Source organism: Zootoca vivipara, chromosome 2 (assembly GCF_965207765.1).
Source record: "Zootoca vivipara chromosome 2, rZooViv2.hap1.1, whole genome shotgun sequence".
Classification (NCBI taxonomy): domain Eukaryota; kingdom Metazoa; phylum Chordata; class Lepidosauria; order Squamata; family Lacertidae; genus Zootoca; species Zootoca vivipara.
The window spans coordinates 24,175,603-24,191,548 of record NC_142584.1 but is presented as its reverse complement, the minus strand read 5'-3'; the positions used below and the strand labels follow the sequence as shown (position 1 = coordinate 24,191,548).

The 15,946-nt window shown below is 48.3% G+C and overlaps 1 protein-coding gene across 9 annotated transcripts in view; it reads left to right on the top strand.

Moving 5' to 3' along the window:
* SDK2 (sidekick cell adhesion molecule 2) overlaps positions 1 to 15,946 on the top strand; it is a 316,878-nt gene that overhangs the window by 254,704 nt on the left and 46,228 nt on the right. For all 9 annotated transcript variants that reach the window (XM_088661446.1, XM_060271955.2, XM_088661448.1 and 6 more), the window contains exons 12-20: positions 240 to 342; positions 1,582 to 1,758; positions 3,167 to 3,303; positions 4,426 to 4,573; positions 5,442 to 5,582; positions 6,299 to 6,480; positions 7,973 to 8,088; positions 14,382 to 14,577; positions 14,977 to 15,075. In XM_088661446.1, coding sequence (XP_088517572.1) covers positions 240 to 342; positions 1,582 to 1,758; positions 3,167 to 3,303; positions 4,426 to 4,573; positions 5,442 to 5,582; positions 6,299 to 6,480; positions 7,973 to 8,088; positions 14,382 to 14,577; positions 14,977 to 15,075 — 1,299 coding nt within the window. The remainder of the gene's footprint in view (positions 1 to 239; positions 343 to 1,581; positions 1,759 to 3,166; positions 3,304 to 4,425; positions 4,574 to 5,441; positions 5,583 to 6,298; positions 6,481 to 7,972; positions 8,089 to 14,381; positions 14,578 to 14,976; positions 15,076 to 15,946) is intronic.

The following is a 15,946-nucleotide window of genomic DNA, read 5'->3' as shown; positions in this document are numbered from 1 at the left end:
ATTTAGCCCCCTTTCAAATCCATCATGTTTTGAGTCCATTATTAAATGATCTCACACTCTTATGATAATTGCAGTTGGCGCGTGTGATTCTGCAGCTTCCTGCTGGTCTCATTCGCAAGGAAGCTTTTATCTGCTGAAGTTAGCAGGCCCAAGTGTTGACCTCTGACGCGGCACAGCAATGGCTGATTCGGTTTCTGATTATGTCTGAGCTCCTCCTGTCTCACTCTCTGCATCTACAGCCCGGACTCGCATCACCAGTCCTCCTCAGGATCAAAGTGTCATCAAAGGCACCAAGGCTTCCATGACTTGTGGAGTGACCCATGACCCCAGAGTGGTAGTCAGGTATGTGGCGGTACCTATCCAATCTGGGGTGAAACAAACAGGAGAGCTAACCGTCTTCGGAGTACAACTTGGGGAAGTAGAGTTGGAGAGGGAAAGGCAAGGCAGTCTGGTTAGAGATGGGTCGCATGGACTAAAAATGCCTTTGTTTGAGCATTTCCTGCTAGAGAGGAATAATCTCCTGGCCTCTGCTAAGCATGGATTTGCACAAGTTTCAGCCTTTGTACCTTTTAAGCTCTTGAGAAGTGGCCGGCATCTTTGTAACCTGAGAGCACCCAGGTTTGCATTCAACTAAAAAGCATGTCTGCAGTGCACGCTCGAGTATGACAGTGTTGCAAAGCCAGCAGTCTTCCAGCCACTTCCCTATGTGTCTCAAAAACACTTACAGGGAAAGGTAATGGGAGGAGAAACCTGTGCAAAATCGTGGGCCCACATTGCCACCTGGTGCCTGGCTTAGTGACGGAGCTGAGATTAAAACTGCTGTGATTCCTCCTTGGCGTGAAGGAAGACAGCTGTGTCCAGCAATGATTTTGCAAAGCTTTTTGCAGATAAAATCGCTCAGATTCAGAAAGAGGTAGACGCCACCATGGTAGCAGGGCTGGGGTGGGAGAGTTTCAGCGCTCTGTCTAGTCAAATTGTATAGGATCAATTTCAACCTGATTACCTCTGAGGATCTGGACAGTCTGTCTGGACTAGTGAAACTGACTACCTGTCTCCTTGACCCTTGCCTATTCTGGCTCATAAAAGTGAGCCAGGCTGACTGAGACCCTACCTGCCTGCAGACTGTCTTGCCAGAGTGGTGCATGCTTTGGTTATCTCCTGCTTGGACTATTGCAATGCACTATATGTGGGGTCACCTTTGAAGGTGACTCAGAAACATTTGTCTTGGACTCCAACCATCTTATAATGGCAGAGGTGTTGGTGCTGAAAAGGCCAGGTGTCCGTAAGGCAGGACCTTGCGTGTGCCCTGCATCATTAAAAAGTACAGTAATAGCCATTCTGTGCTGAGGAAAACTGAATTCTGCAACCTGTATCCATGATGCGCATATTTGCTTTAGAAGCAAGAAGGAACTGTTCCAGTTGTAGTCAGCTCTGAAGCAGGAGTGGCTTATAGCGGTGTGTGGCTTCGGGGAACTGGGACTCATGGGTTCTAATACCAATCTTGGGAAGCAGAGAGAGGTATTGGCTTTCGGTGAGAGGTAGAATAACCTGGGTCACCCTGGCCCTGCCTTTTCTCCCTAGATATATGTGGGAAAAGGATGGTGCAGCAGTGAACGTGGAGAACGTAGCGCGCATGAGGCTGGACAGCACAGGCACCCTCCATATCGCCCAGACCTGGTCAGGTGACATTGGCACCTACACCTGCCGCGTGGTTTCTGCTGGAGGCAACGATTCTCGCAGTGCTCACCTGCGAGTCCGGTAAGGATCAACCATTGAAGGCAGGCATCGGGAACTACTTAAGACCGGGGAGGACGGACCGCATAGCATGGTGCATGAATAAGAAGGAGGGTGTGAAGTGTCACTCAACAGGTGACAACAGGTTCTCACAAGACCACAATGAATTATGCACTCGTATTGATCTAAATGTTAACAGGAATCGTCCAGCCACAAACTGAGCGCAGATGAACTGTTCTCCCAACTTCTTGGGATCTCCATAAGTTCTCTCTTACTCTCTCTTGCTTAGGATCCACTCTGTTAAACCCCAGATAAACCCAAACCCCAAGTTCCTCCCATGCCCTGCAAACCATTTGTACATTCAAGTATCCTTCACTTGTATGCCCAACAACAAGGGAGTAGCTTTAGTGTAGCGCACTCCCTCACCGCAGACAATGCATGTGCAAATAACTTGATTGTGCTAGTCTTTCCAGCCACGGGGCTACCTATTCCCATGCACCCTTGGAAGTGTGGGATCACACGCCACATTGAAGCAGATCCCACCTGACTTGGTGTGCATGTGTGTGTCAAAGAGGAAGCGAATGTGTGAGTGTGCAAGACCTTCCGGCCTGGAAACGGGGGTATTGTTCTTCCTCCCCCCGACAGCTGCTATTATGGGGGAAAAAAACATGGCACTATGGCTGAAATTCCCATCTTACTTCCCACAATGCCACTTTGAACCACTGGATTATTTTGTGTGTGCGCCTGCTGTCCATCCACACCATATAATGAAGCAAGATGCCTGCAACTGGCTCCTAGGGAGTCCTGAGCTGCTGCCTGTAATATGCAGAAATCAGTCACAGGGCCCAGCATGGTTAATGCACAAAGCGGCTTGGTGTCCCTGGGATGACGTCGTGCACCACCATGCCATCCTCTTGGCTGCTTGCCAGAATGAGGTGTTGCCGCAAGGCAGCAAGGATGGAAGAGCACAGCGTTGGGGGTGACCAGGCATATGCATGCTTACAGTGACCATCAACACAGTGCCAACTAAGGGCTCATCCATAGTATGGGTCCAAGAGCTTTTCTACGTGCCCCGTGCTTTCTAGACACGGATCCAAGTGGATTTTTGCTTGTCCCGCCGTTTTCCCCAGGAAAACCCGCTGTTTACCCGTGGAAAAGCCAACTGACGTTTATTCCAATTCAGCTGTAAACAGCAGGCTTTCCCAGGGGAAAGCAACAGGGTGAGCCATCGCTGTTTCTCTTCCCCATCCCAGCAAGCAGCAGCTGCCACCACAACCAGGAGGGCGGCAGGGTCAGCCCACGCCATGCCTTGTGACTGCCTGAGACTCTCTCCAAATAAGCTTCTCTTTCTGAAGGGGTGGCGCTCTGTCTTTGGGGCTCTCCGGTTGTGACAGCGTCTAAAATAGGCTTCTTCTGCCGTTATCCTCATCAGACAGCTCCCGCACGCACCAGAAAACCCCGTTGCCATGCTGAGCACTGCGGAGAAGCGAGCGATCAACCTGACATGGACCAAACCCTTTGATGGGAACAGCCCGCTGCTTCGTTACATTCTCGAGGTCTCCGAGAACAGTAAGGCACTGCATATTCCTAACTATATCTAGATCTTGGGTGCAGCCAGAGAAGCCAATCCCATGGCCTTGGGGCTGAGGCTGATGTACATTCACAAAAAGGGACGCGGGTGGCGCTGTGGTCTAAACCACTGACCCTCTTGGGCTTGCTGATTGGAAGGTTGGCGGTTCAAATCCCCACGACGGGGTGAGCTCCTGTTGTTCTGCCCCAGCGCCTGCCAACCTAGCAGTTCAAAGGCACACCAATGCAAGTAGATAAACAGGTACCGCTGCGGCGGGAAGGTAAACAGTGTTTCCATGCGCTCTGGTTTCCATCACTGTATTCCGTTGCACCAGAAGCAGTTTAGTCTTGCTGGCCACGTGACCCAGACAGCTCTCTGTGGACAAATGCCAGCTTACTCGGCCTGAAAACGAGATGAGCGCCGCACCCCATAGTTGCCTTTCACTGGACTTAATCATCCAGGGGTCCTCTACCTGTACCTTTTTTACATTCACAAGGTGGTCTGAGGGAGGCTGGGTGGAGCGGGAGGCAAATGCAGTAGTAGATGCAGAGCATCAGAGTTCTGGGGTGGCTCTTATGAAGACTTAATTCCAAGGACTTTCCCACAATGCAATTCATCACACCTCAGCTATTTGTCGCTTTACGTTCTCAAGGCTTATATACCCCATTTGCTTCAGATTGCTGCTGAATTGCAAGTGAGCCTGTGTTTGCTCAGCAGTAGGGGGTTATCCAGTGCCAAAGTGGCTGCCTTTCCTTCATCCTGCCCCATTGCAGCCAAACTCTGACAGTGCCATTTCATTCCTCAACACACCAAAACTGCCTAGTTTTGTAAACCATTTTGAGGTTGTTGGGTGGTGGGTTGTTGCAGCAGTGGTCCTTTGGGTGCAACTGGAAGCAGAATAGGCTCCTGGCTTCCAATTTAGTGGGACATCAGGTTTGGGGTCTTCCTCCTCCAATTCTGTGTTGTTCTGGGCAAAATCCAGGCCATGAGACTCCTTCCTGAACAGAGGAACTTACATAGAGACCAGGAAGTGAATAGTAAGAGTAGGTGGACTCCAGCCCTCATCACTTTCTCCTGTATTGCTCCTTTACCTCCCCGCTGCTTTCCTCTGTGCCTGGCAGATGCTCCCTGGACAGTGCTCATGGCCAGCGTGGACCCTGAAGTGACCTCAGTGCTGGTGAGAGGGTTGGTCCCTGCCCGCTCATACCAATTCCGACTATGCGCTGTCAATGATGTGGGCAAAGGCCAGTTCAGCAAGGACACCGAGAGGTGAGGTGGGCACATCTTAGGGGGGGGCAGGGTTTGGTTTGATTGCAGGGGTTGGGTGATGGTGGGGTTGGGAATGGGAATGGAGCTGAAGATGATCTGGTGTGTCTGTGCTGAGCCTTAGTTTTTGGAGAGAGCCAAACATAATTTGGGTAGGTGGGCATTAGGGGACAGTGCCCTGTTTCCCACCACCACGAACCTGGGTCTATCATCTTCTGCATTCTCCCTGGAAACCTCAGGGTCAAGAGGTCACCACCATTCCTCCTCATCTAGCCAGTCCCTGACAGGGGGTGGAGAGATTATTGGGTTGTCATTGTATTATTATTATTATTATTATTATTATTATTATTATTATGCATTTTGAGTTTTTTTATATTGTGATTTTATGTTGTCAACCACCCAGAGATCTCCAGGTATAGGGTGGTATAATAATACCGTAATAATAATAATAATAATAATAATAATAATAATAATAATAATAATAATACGTGCTAGCTCAGGTGTATGTAGTGAATGGGTAAATGTGGCCGCAAAAGGCACCATCTGAGTAAAGTGTGGCCTCAGAGCTTGGTGGTTTGAGCACAAAGGAGTGGTCTGGCAAGATGGTGGAACTTGGCTTGTAATCATCTATTCATCCAGTACAGAAAGAACTTAGCATGACCAAGTATCTGCTTTCTTCAGTGTTTAAAAGATGTGCACATAGTGAGAAGTGGCTATTTGAGAAGCGGCACCAGACATTTTCTTGGCACATGCCGTGGCATGGCTAGGTTGGGCATTGCTTGGCAAGGACAAGCTGACATTGCTTTGAGAGCCTAGCCTACCTTGCAACCATCCCTGAAACATGCCTCCGATGTTACCTTCGCTTTGCCAGGGTTTCCCTCCCGGAGGAACCACCCACTGCTCCCCCTCAGAACGTCATTGCTAGTGGCCGAACCAACCAGTCCATCATGATCCAGTGGCAGCCACCACCTGAAAACCACCAAAATGGCATTCTCAAGGGCTACATCATCAGGTGGGTGAGCACAGCACCCAAGTTTCCACTCTACCATCTCTAGGGGGATAAACCTCCGTCTCAGATAATGGAATTGCTGGTGATCCTATTGGAATGTGTCAGACTTCAGAGAATCGGCTTCCCTGGCAGTAGATAAGCACAACAAAGGAAAATGAGTCTTCTTACCAGTTAGAAACTTTAATAATCACAGCCAGAGAACAAAGAACCCATCTCCTAGAAATGGCGGGGCTCCCAGTTAAGAATCCCACCCCCTTACATCCCTATTAATCCACATCACTTCTACATTTTGTAATCTGAGTTTGTCCCCTCTGTGCTTTGTGTGCTTTCCGTTCTGCCACTTTCTCAGCTCTTCTTGACCTTGGGCTGAATGGATGAGTGCTTTCCAGGGACAGTGAATCTGTTAACCCTCTCTCTCCCAGTGTTTCTTCTCCTAGCTGTTCCCCATCCAGTATTTCCCAGCTTCTGCCTTCTGCACTATGTCCCTCTGCAAACCACTATTCCAAATCTATACTGTCCTCCTGCTCCTGGGAAGATGCAGGGGGAGGGGGAGGCTCCCACCATTCCTGCTCAGTGCAGCCCTCCTCAGCACGGTCCTTGGCAGAATGCTTCACTGCCAGGTCTGAAACTGGAAAAGCAGGGAGTTTTTGCCATATGGTTTGAAAAATCCCTGCTGATGGCGTTGTCGGTTCTGACCTGACCTCTTGTCCCTTTCCCAGATTTTGCCTGGCTGGCCTACCTGTCGGCTATCAGTTCAGAAACATCACCAACGCTGATGTCAACAACCTGCTGCTTGAGGACCTGATCATTTGGACCAACTACGAGATTGAGGTGGCTGCATACAACAGCGCTGGGCTGGGTGTCTACAGTGCCAAAGTCACAGAGTGGACCCTCCAGGGTGGTAAGTTGCAGTACTAGGACATTGGAGGCGGGGCAGGGGAGATGAGAACACAGATTAATGTGGCTCCATAGACCCAAGAAGATTAGAGAGGGAGGTATACTGGGCCTAAATATATATGTACTCCCATTGTAGGGGCTGGATCTTGGTATGTTTTTAAGGGTTCAGGACATTGCTGGTAGCAGGCTCATGCAAGAGTTCAGGTTATATTTATTTATTGACTCTGGGTGGGATTCACCTTACAAGCTTGTGCAATAGGGTTTCCCCCTCTCTTCTCCTCCCATACCTCCCCAAATTGGCTCTGGGGGTGGCCAAGAGAACCCACAGAAGAGCATGGAGAGGAAGGGGTGGTATTTCCATCTGGCAAGCTGATACCCTTGCACAGACAGAAAGCTTGTCACAGAATGACATTGAATTCCACCATATATTTTATCCTGTTTTCCCCCGACTCTTGTCTCCCAAAAAGGATCATATAAGAGAGGGAGGGAGGGAGGGAGGGAGAGGAAGGGAGGGAGAGGAAGGCTGAGTCCTTGCCATCAAATTGGAAAGGCAAGATGTAGAAAGGAAGGGGAGTAGACAAGGAAGGGTTGGGGGTGGGTGGGAATCAGTTCTCTTAAAGCCAGGGCAAATTGCTGAGATGCAACCTATTATTATTATTATTATTATTATTATTATTATTCGTTTATACCCCACCTGTTTCCCTGATGGGACCCAAGGCAGCTTACAGAGTTTTTACAAAATCACTAAAAACACAAAAACAATCTTTCTTTCTTTTAAATTAAACACGGATGGGCTTAAAACCTATATAAAATCTACTGAAACCATACTGTAAGGGTGACTCCCTACAGGGAGCCAGCCCCCATCATCCTAATGTCCACCTCGCCAAGCACAGGGAGCAGCAGCGGGTCTGAAGCAGCCAGGGGGGGAGGGAGAGATTCGGAGGGAAGGAGAAGCCACTGTGCGGAATGATGGGAAAGCTCAGGGAAGGAGAGATGTAGGCAGGGGCTCCAGGATGCTGGAGAGTCATTCCACCGCTTTGACCAGGAGGAGGCTGAGAGGGCATCGCTCCTTCTGGCGCAAGACTTAAGGAGAGCACTGCGACGCAGGTCAAGGGGGAGGCGTTTTGGGGTGCCCCGACTACTTTGCTGGCATAGGAACAGACGTACGCCATTGCCGGATTCTGATTCGTACTGAGAGGTCATGTTTTAAGCTATATCTGCACTGTAAATACCTTGCACAATAAAAGTCTTTAAAGACAAACTGGATTCAAGTGGAGTTACTCTAGAGTACCCTCTGACACATACAAATAATTACAATAAAACCGGCAGGGCATCGTTCCTTTGGCCAATGGATTTGGGCAGAGCATCCCTTCCCCTTGCTTCTCCATTAGATTAGCATCACAGGTAGAACGAGGGCAGGTGGTGTCAGCACCAGCGCTTTCCATGCTTCTACCTGTTCATCCTGAGGCGCCTCCTTTAAACTTGCCCTCCCGCAGTGCCCACCGTATCCCCGGGCAACGTGCAGGCCGAGGCCACCAATTCCACCACCATCCGCTTCACCTGGAACCCACCCAGTCCCCAGTTCGTCAACGGCATCAACCAAGGCTACAAGGTAAGAAGGGTTGGGAGGGAGAAGGAGAATCCGCTTGTCCTCTGAGCCTAGGGCTGTAGCAAGCTACCCAAATGCTCCTTGGATGCTTAGGAAGCAGAGATGTGGCTGTTTTATCCGTAGGTTTAAGCAGCGTACGGAGGTAAGTGGCGATGTGGACAAGCTGCGTGCCCTTTCCAACATCAGTAAGCGGGTAGTTATTTGGTCTCAGCGAGGCTAAATAGGTCCAAATTGGTGTGAGGTGTTACAGGCATCGCCATCGCGGGCCCCATGTGGCTCTGTTCCCTCCACAAGCGGCATTTAAACAAGAAAGGAATCTGTACTCCTCACTCCCTCTTTGCCTTGAAGCTCTGTAGTTCCACGGCCTCCCATCAGGAAGGGCTGAGTGCTCCCGCTGTTTCCTTCCTGCACTTCGCTCTGCCTCTTTTCATTAGCTAGTTGGGGGCCGTTAATCATTGCACGGGGTTGTTCCTGGGCCAGCCAATTACCGTGGCCATGTCCGTAAATCTCCCATGCAGAGGCCTTCCGAGGCTTTCCTACCTTGCTTGTCACGGCACAGATTAACAGGGGGTACGGGACTTGGCTAACACGAAGTATGAAATCACTTAGCCCCTCCCTCTCCCGAAACAACCATATCTGTATCAACAGAAGAGTGTGCAGGTCCTGTGCCCTGCAAGCAACCTGGAAGAAGTGAGCAGGCCTGCAAAAAACGTATAGTTGCTCCCACTCTGTTTTCTGTCATCACTTAGCTGGCTGTAAAACACCAATTAAATGATGTAATTCCATAGTTAGCAGCTATAATAAACTGGTATCCTTTATATGAACCAATTATCTGTGGGGCCGCTGTTTCGGCATTATGCATTGCGGGAAGCTACTGCACCCAAGTGCCCCGAACTGAAATGGCAACTTGATTTACAAAGCAAGAGAGTTCATGCCGCTGCTTTCCTTGATAAAGCATCGCTGTATTTGATTTGATCAGTGCAGTCAATGGTATTTAAGCCTCCAGTTCCATATTTCCATGCTCTTTGGATGATCCTCTTAGCTCACTGTTATTTCATAATCAGTCCATTTAAAACAAGATTCCACTTAATTCTTTTTTTATTAAAATGGTTATTATCATTGCTTCAAGCTTGTCTATTAAAATATATTTACTAAGATATTATACTTATAGGGGAGCCTCGCCTTGTTCGCTCAGTTCCGAATTGTAATTAATTCAAATTTGCATTAATTAAATTGAATTAAAACTTGTTTCTTAATCTACTCCGAAGAAGTTCAGGAATTTAATTGCTGCCAAACGAGATAACCAACATTAATAAGGATACTTAACATACTTATTAAATGCCACTTAGTATTTTTGATTAGTATTTTTGGAGGCCTAATTAGTATCTAATTAACTTGCTATAGGCTATCTCGCACTGTGCCAATTAAACACCCAAACATCCTTGAATGTAACACCACGACAAAGTAGCTGATTATGCATTGTTATCAGTGTCAGTTAATCAGCCAGCTTGTGTTGAATATTGTTTTCGATGCATAAGTACATACTCTTATTAAAACTCAGCTATTCCTTTCTCCTCCTCCCCGCCCCCCAATAATTGATACTTAATCAACACCAAATAAAAGAGAGGATATGAATGGAGCAATTTAACCACTAGCTGTTACACCTAAACACTCTCAGATTTATTTATTGTTTTTCACAAATTGGTCTTACCTTTAACCCTTTGTAGAGTAGCCCTCTTATCAGGCCCTGTGCTTGATAGTCTTTATGTCATCCATCTGAGACAAAGGCCGCTGTTTTCATTTTAAAAATTAGCAACCACTTCTGGGCTGTGTAGTACGGTAAGATTACCAGATTTTCCCCCAATGAATCTGGGGACACTTTAACTTCCTACTAAATGGATGGACTTATTTGTAAATCCGGGGACTGTCCCCCGGGAAACTGTCCCCGGGACTGTCCCCAGGTAACCTTACTGTGCAGGGGTCCCTTTAACATCAAAGGAGAACACTCTAGTTTCTTAATGGGGTAGGAGCTATAGGGCCCAAGCTGCTCTTGTTGGCCAGGGCGAAAGGTGGGGATGTGAATCTCAGCCCTGCCTCCAGAATGCCCCATTTCTTGACATTCCACATGCTGCTACATCCTTCAGGCTGCAGTTCGACTTGCCCACCGTTTCGACAGGTGGAACAGGCAGGGCTGGCTGAAGCATTGCTGTCAAATTTTCCCTTTTCTCGCAAGGAAGCCTATTCAGCATAAGGGAATTTCCCTTTAAAAAAGGGAGAACTTGACAGCTACGGGCTGAAGACATTTTGGCAGCTGAGGTGAACCACAAAATGGTGCCACTCCTTTAAGGGAAGAAGGAGGAGTGAGTAAAGATCTCCATCAGGAGCAGGGAGAATAAAGATCTACATTGGGATCTTGATCGTGCCACCCAAGGCAGGCACCGCACCTTGCCTCCTAGTTGGGCCGGCCCTGGGAGCAGCGAGTTTTGCACCAGCGGACTGACTCCTCACAGGCAGACAGGTGCAGAGACGCTTCCACCCAGCGCAACCCTCCCTCCCACAGCAAAGTGTAAAAGGGGTTTAGATTGCAGCCTCCGCTTCACAAAGTGTGACTGCATTTTCCTGAGAAAGGGAGGGTAAAAGCACAAGCCTCAGTATCGGTTTATTCCAGGCATCCCCAAACTTCGGCCCTCCAGATGTTTTGGACTACAATTCCCATCTTCCCCGACCACTGGTCTTGTTAGCTAGGGGTCATGGGAGTTGTAGGCCAAAACATCTGGAGGGCCGCAGTTTGGGGATGCCTGGTTTATTCTTTGAGTATTTGTTTTGTTGTCCTGAACAATTTGGAGGAAGAAGGATGGGATAGAATGCAATGAATAAAAAGTGCAGTGCATGGTTTTTCTCCACAGGCATGAGTGACAGCCTTTCACTTTTGTGTGAGAGAGAAAACAGGTTCTGCTTCCAAACACCAAAAGCGAAAAATGACTGGTGGCTGAACCGGACAGCATTTAAGCTGCTTTTTAAAAACCCTGGCTCCTTCCTCTTCTCCTTTAATTGGTTACCCACGTAGGCCAGCCTTTCAAATCCAGTCCCTTCCAGGTCTCCGAGGAAAGAAATCGCTCTCGGTGCATGGCCGACCCCCTAACCCTTCAGCACACACCTGTGCTTCAGAGAAACAATCAGCCACCTTTAATCCCAGCAAGTTTCCCCTTTTATGTCTTTGAAGCAGCGCAGCCAAAGGGAAAAAAAAGATCAGAGGAGCTGAAAGCCATAGAAGAAGATGGTTAAAACCCCCATGTGACTCCCGCGCTGCCCTTTGAGTAATAGCGCAGTAGGGATTAAGGTCAGGATTGTTAAACATGCTTAGACAAGTCTAGAGCCAGCCAAAGCCACATGGGCACTACATGTATGTTCATCCGTCACCTGTCAGCCAGTCTAGGGTGCTAATGTCTGCCAGGGATGAAGGGAAATGTCTTGGCCTCAAGAACCAAGTGCTTTCGGTCTACAAATACTCCATTTACAATACAGTTGAATGGAGCTAATCAGACCTTGGTCAACTATAAGGCCATACATTTACAGGTGCCCATACATTTGCACCTGTCTCACTGTTTTAGCTTCAGTCAGGATCATACCAAGATACTGCTTAGAAGAACCTATTTTTTTGGCAGTGCCTACTCTGCCCAGTGAACAACAGAGGAGTGAAGGGAGGCAGACAGGTCTGGTATGCCCTGCCTGCTGAAGCTGGGCACCCTCTCTGGTGGGCGCCATTGCAGGCTGGCATTACCCAGACGTGGGTTGTCCCAGGGATTGTTTTCCAGGCAGGAAAGGAAGCCTCTGGGTGGAGCTTGTTGCCTGGGTAATTGGGCCCGCCCACTCGCCTCATCAGCGAATCACAAGTGGGCATGGGCTCCTCACGCCTCCAGTATAGGCACTGTGGCTTGCTCTGCAAACACTTTTTGTGGGATCGTTGCCTTTCGCTTTGGTGCATGTGGCTCACCATGTAACCAAGTCCAGAATACTTGCTGTAGGGGGAAAGTAGAGAGGCAGAGCAAGGCCATCCATGCCCCAGAGGTGCGAATAGGTCCCTTAAGTCAGTGTTTCCCAACCTTGTGCCTCCAGCTGTTTTCGGACTACAATTCCCATCATTCCTGACCACTGGTCTTGCTAGCTAGGGATGATGGGAATTGTAGTCTCAAAACATCTGGAGGCACAAGGTTGGGAAACACTGCCTTAAGTTATATTATGAAGGGTGTGTCCTCAAAATCCTTACTCTGCACTGCATCCCACACACACAAAAAAATGAAAAGCATTGCATAGCAGGTGACTGGAATGACTTTACTGTAGTTGTTTAAAATATCTATTCAGGACTAGAGACTAACATGATTTTAGCACTCGTCTTGCTGTTGGGCTATGCCGTACTGCTGGCACTAGACAACAAAATTATTGTCGCCAAATGAAAAGCAACAGCTATTATGTACACAATTTATTAAATGCATCAGCAGTGACACTGATTGTTGAGATGAATGCACAAACACTTGTGTTTACACCTTCGGGCTGCAGCACTAAGAATAGCAACTTGGATTACTGAACGCAAAACGTCTAAGAATCAATTGCTTCTTTCTTCCTTACTTGCACCCCCAACCTACAATTTTATTTTATTTTATTTTTTATCCCTGAACCTGGTTAAAAAGAATGAGCGGGTCAGTTTCGCTTGGCAATTTCTTCCAAGCATTTGCTGTAATGACTAGGTTGCTGGGGACATTTCAAAAACAAAGGACATAATAGCTCTTTGTCTTTCTTCCTTCAAGGGGATAAAAACCACCTTGCAGAAATAATATTTCTGTTTACAGAACTTGCAATTTCATCCACATACCCTGTAGTTTTGCCTACCAGATACTACCCAGGGGAGAGCAATTCTGTACCCCAGTTGTGCAGGGGACAAGAATACTGTATGCCACTCGGGGGGAAATCCCAATACGGTGGCAAAAAAGCAAATACATCCCCACCTAGAAGGGGGGGGGGTGTCAGTGATGATACCCACCCACGGAAGGAGCATGTGAACACAGAGCACCCACATGTCTCTGCATCACAACATGCACAAAACAAAGCCACAGCATCCTGACACCAGTGGCACAGGAAACAGCAATTCCACTACTCCGGTCCCTGGGCAATCCACCACACCATTCCTTTCTGCCCAGTTTGCTAAATGCGAAGAAGCAGAGTCTCTGCAACACAGCACTCCTATGGCTTCCCGTGCAGAATGTTTGCAGGCAGCACATGAGAGTCCTCTGCAGTTATGGGTGCTTCCAGACTGTCACTGTTTTGGGATGGGATTCAGTCCCATCACGGCAAATTCTGGCTGCATGGTTTAAGGATGTGCGGTGGTGGTGAATTGGCTCTCCTCTTGGGGAGGAAGGAAAGGTTATTTCCCCAGTATAATTGAGACGGCTTCCACATAAAAGCAGCGGGAGAGGGAGGGAATATGAGAGACGGCTGCAGCAGTTGCAACTTGTAGCATGGTTAGGGTTGCCACATTTTGAAGAGCAAAATTTTGCCGACTTCTACTTTTAACTGTGGATCGCTATGACAACACTCATTTTACATACCCGTGGAAAAGAGGATATGTCCCGGTAAAAGGACATATGGCACCCCTAGATTGGCCCCTTTTCTTGCTTTCGTGTTTGAGGTGCTCTGTCCCGAACCAGAATGGTTGGGGGAGTCCTGTATGTTTATGTCTGGAGTCCTGAGGCAGGAGTACCCCTTAGGGTTCTAGAAAGAGAAGTGTTAGCAGTGTGCCCAAGTTCTGCCCTGTTTGTGCAAAGTGCCCTTTCTCCCCCTCCCCTTCACCAGAGCTCCCCTTCTTTTTGAGCACCTATCCGTCCTAATTTGTTTGCACAAAATTTGCACGGAAATTATTCACTTTTTATCAAGCACCCCCTTTGATTGGTTTGTGTAGATTTTGCACAGCATCTCCCAATGTTGCTATTACCCCACACTTCCCAGTGCATTTTCTCGATACTTCTCTTAACTCAAAAATTCCTCTCCCCCCCCCCCACTTTCTCCACCCCTCTCACCCATTTTTTGGAATGGGTTTGTTGTTCAAGAGAGTGCCAAATCTACTTTTTATTGTGCAACATAAATTTGCCGTTGCCCAAGTGAACCACACCAGCAAAATAGTGCTAATCTGGAGCTGGCCCCTGTGCACAATATGGGGCCAGAAAGATAAAGCCCCATGCCGTGTGGTCTGCCTTCACTTCCTCCTTCCTGATCAACCATGATGTCGTTCATTTATTCCTCAGCTGATTGCCTGGGAACCAGCACAGGAAGAAGATATGACTGTAGTGACAGTGCGCCCTAACTTCCAAGACAATATCCATGTGGGGTATATCCCAGGCCTCAAGAAGTTTGCAGAATATTTCACCTCGGTGCTGTGTTTCACCACACCAGGCGATGGACCCCGCAGCCCCCCTCAGCTGCTGCGCACCCATGAGGACGGTACGGCCTTTCCCTTTGGAGCTGGGCACAGGCGCAGCTCTTGGGTTCCTGTATGCCCCATGCCTATGGGTCCACACACCCCTAACCTTCTGGTCAACATGAGTTTAAAACGCCAACTTCCACTGTGGAAGTCTTGAGTCTGACACTGCCCTCAGTTGTAGAGCCCGACACTTCGTTGCTGAGACTGCAGTGAGGCCCTTGAAGGTCCCGGGCTCCACCTTGACTGCGTCCACTGCAGTCATCCTTTCACCCAAACCCCAGAGGGCCTTTGACTATGGTGCTCCCTGGGAAGAGTCACGTGACCAGCAGTTTCCCATTTTTGATTTCCTTGAGGAATTGCTATATGAAGCGTTTCTCCTGTTGTAACTCTCTGGGTGGTGGGGTTGTTTGTTTGGCTAGTTCCGGGTCCAGTGGGACACCTCAGCTTCAACGAGATCCTCGACACATCCCTGAAGGTCAGCTGGCAAGAGCCCCTGGAAAAGAATGGCATTCTGACAGGTAAGAAATCTCTCCAGCTTGCCGGGTGGGGTGGGGTGGGGGATTAACTGGGCCAGGAAACGGGGAGCCCATTTCTTCCTTAGTGCCAATGGAAAGAACTCAAAATTCCTCTTGTCCCACTGCTTTGCCTGAGGGGAATTCGGGGTTTCTCCGGAAGGACGTTTGCTCCAGTTTAGAGCTATAGAGTGGGTTTTCCCTGGGAAGGAGTGGGGCAAGGCGAAAACAACTCTATAGCTCTAAACTGGAGCAAACGTCAATCCCGAGAAAACCCGAATTGCCTAGAAATTGTGGATCAAGTGGAAAACTGCTCAGACCCTACTAAGACCACCTATGAAAACTTCTGTAGAGGAGATATGTATCTTGATAGTCCGTGCTATCATATCCACTAGCCCTGTAGAAGCAGTATTGATTTCAGCATGAGGAATAGTTTGGGAATTGGAACCAAGCATCACATCTGTTTGCTTCTGGCCTCATGGAGATTCCCTGGTGATAAATTTCGAATAGATTTTGAAGGATCCAGCTCTATGTTAAGCATAAGGCATAGGGAGCAGGTTATCCTGATAACAGCAATTTAGGCTCATCTCTTCCCTTTCCAAACATGATCGGGATGGAAATCACATCCTGACCGCTCTCCTCTCCCCCCCCCCTCTGGATGTGCCCATGAAGCTTAGGTAAACCTCATTTTAGCATTAGTAAGAACTTTTGCTTTTTACTGAGCCCTATTGCCACATGGGCATATATGTATGATTTCAACCTTGACTGGCTGGGGAGAGAAGGCATCATGCTCTCTTATGCTGTGATCAGAACAACAGTTCCCTCTCTACCTGATGCCTCTAATTAAGAAAGAAGAGAAGACATAATAGTATGCTAT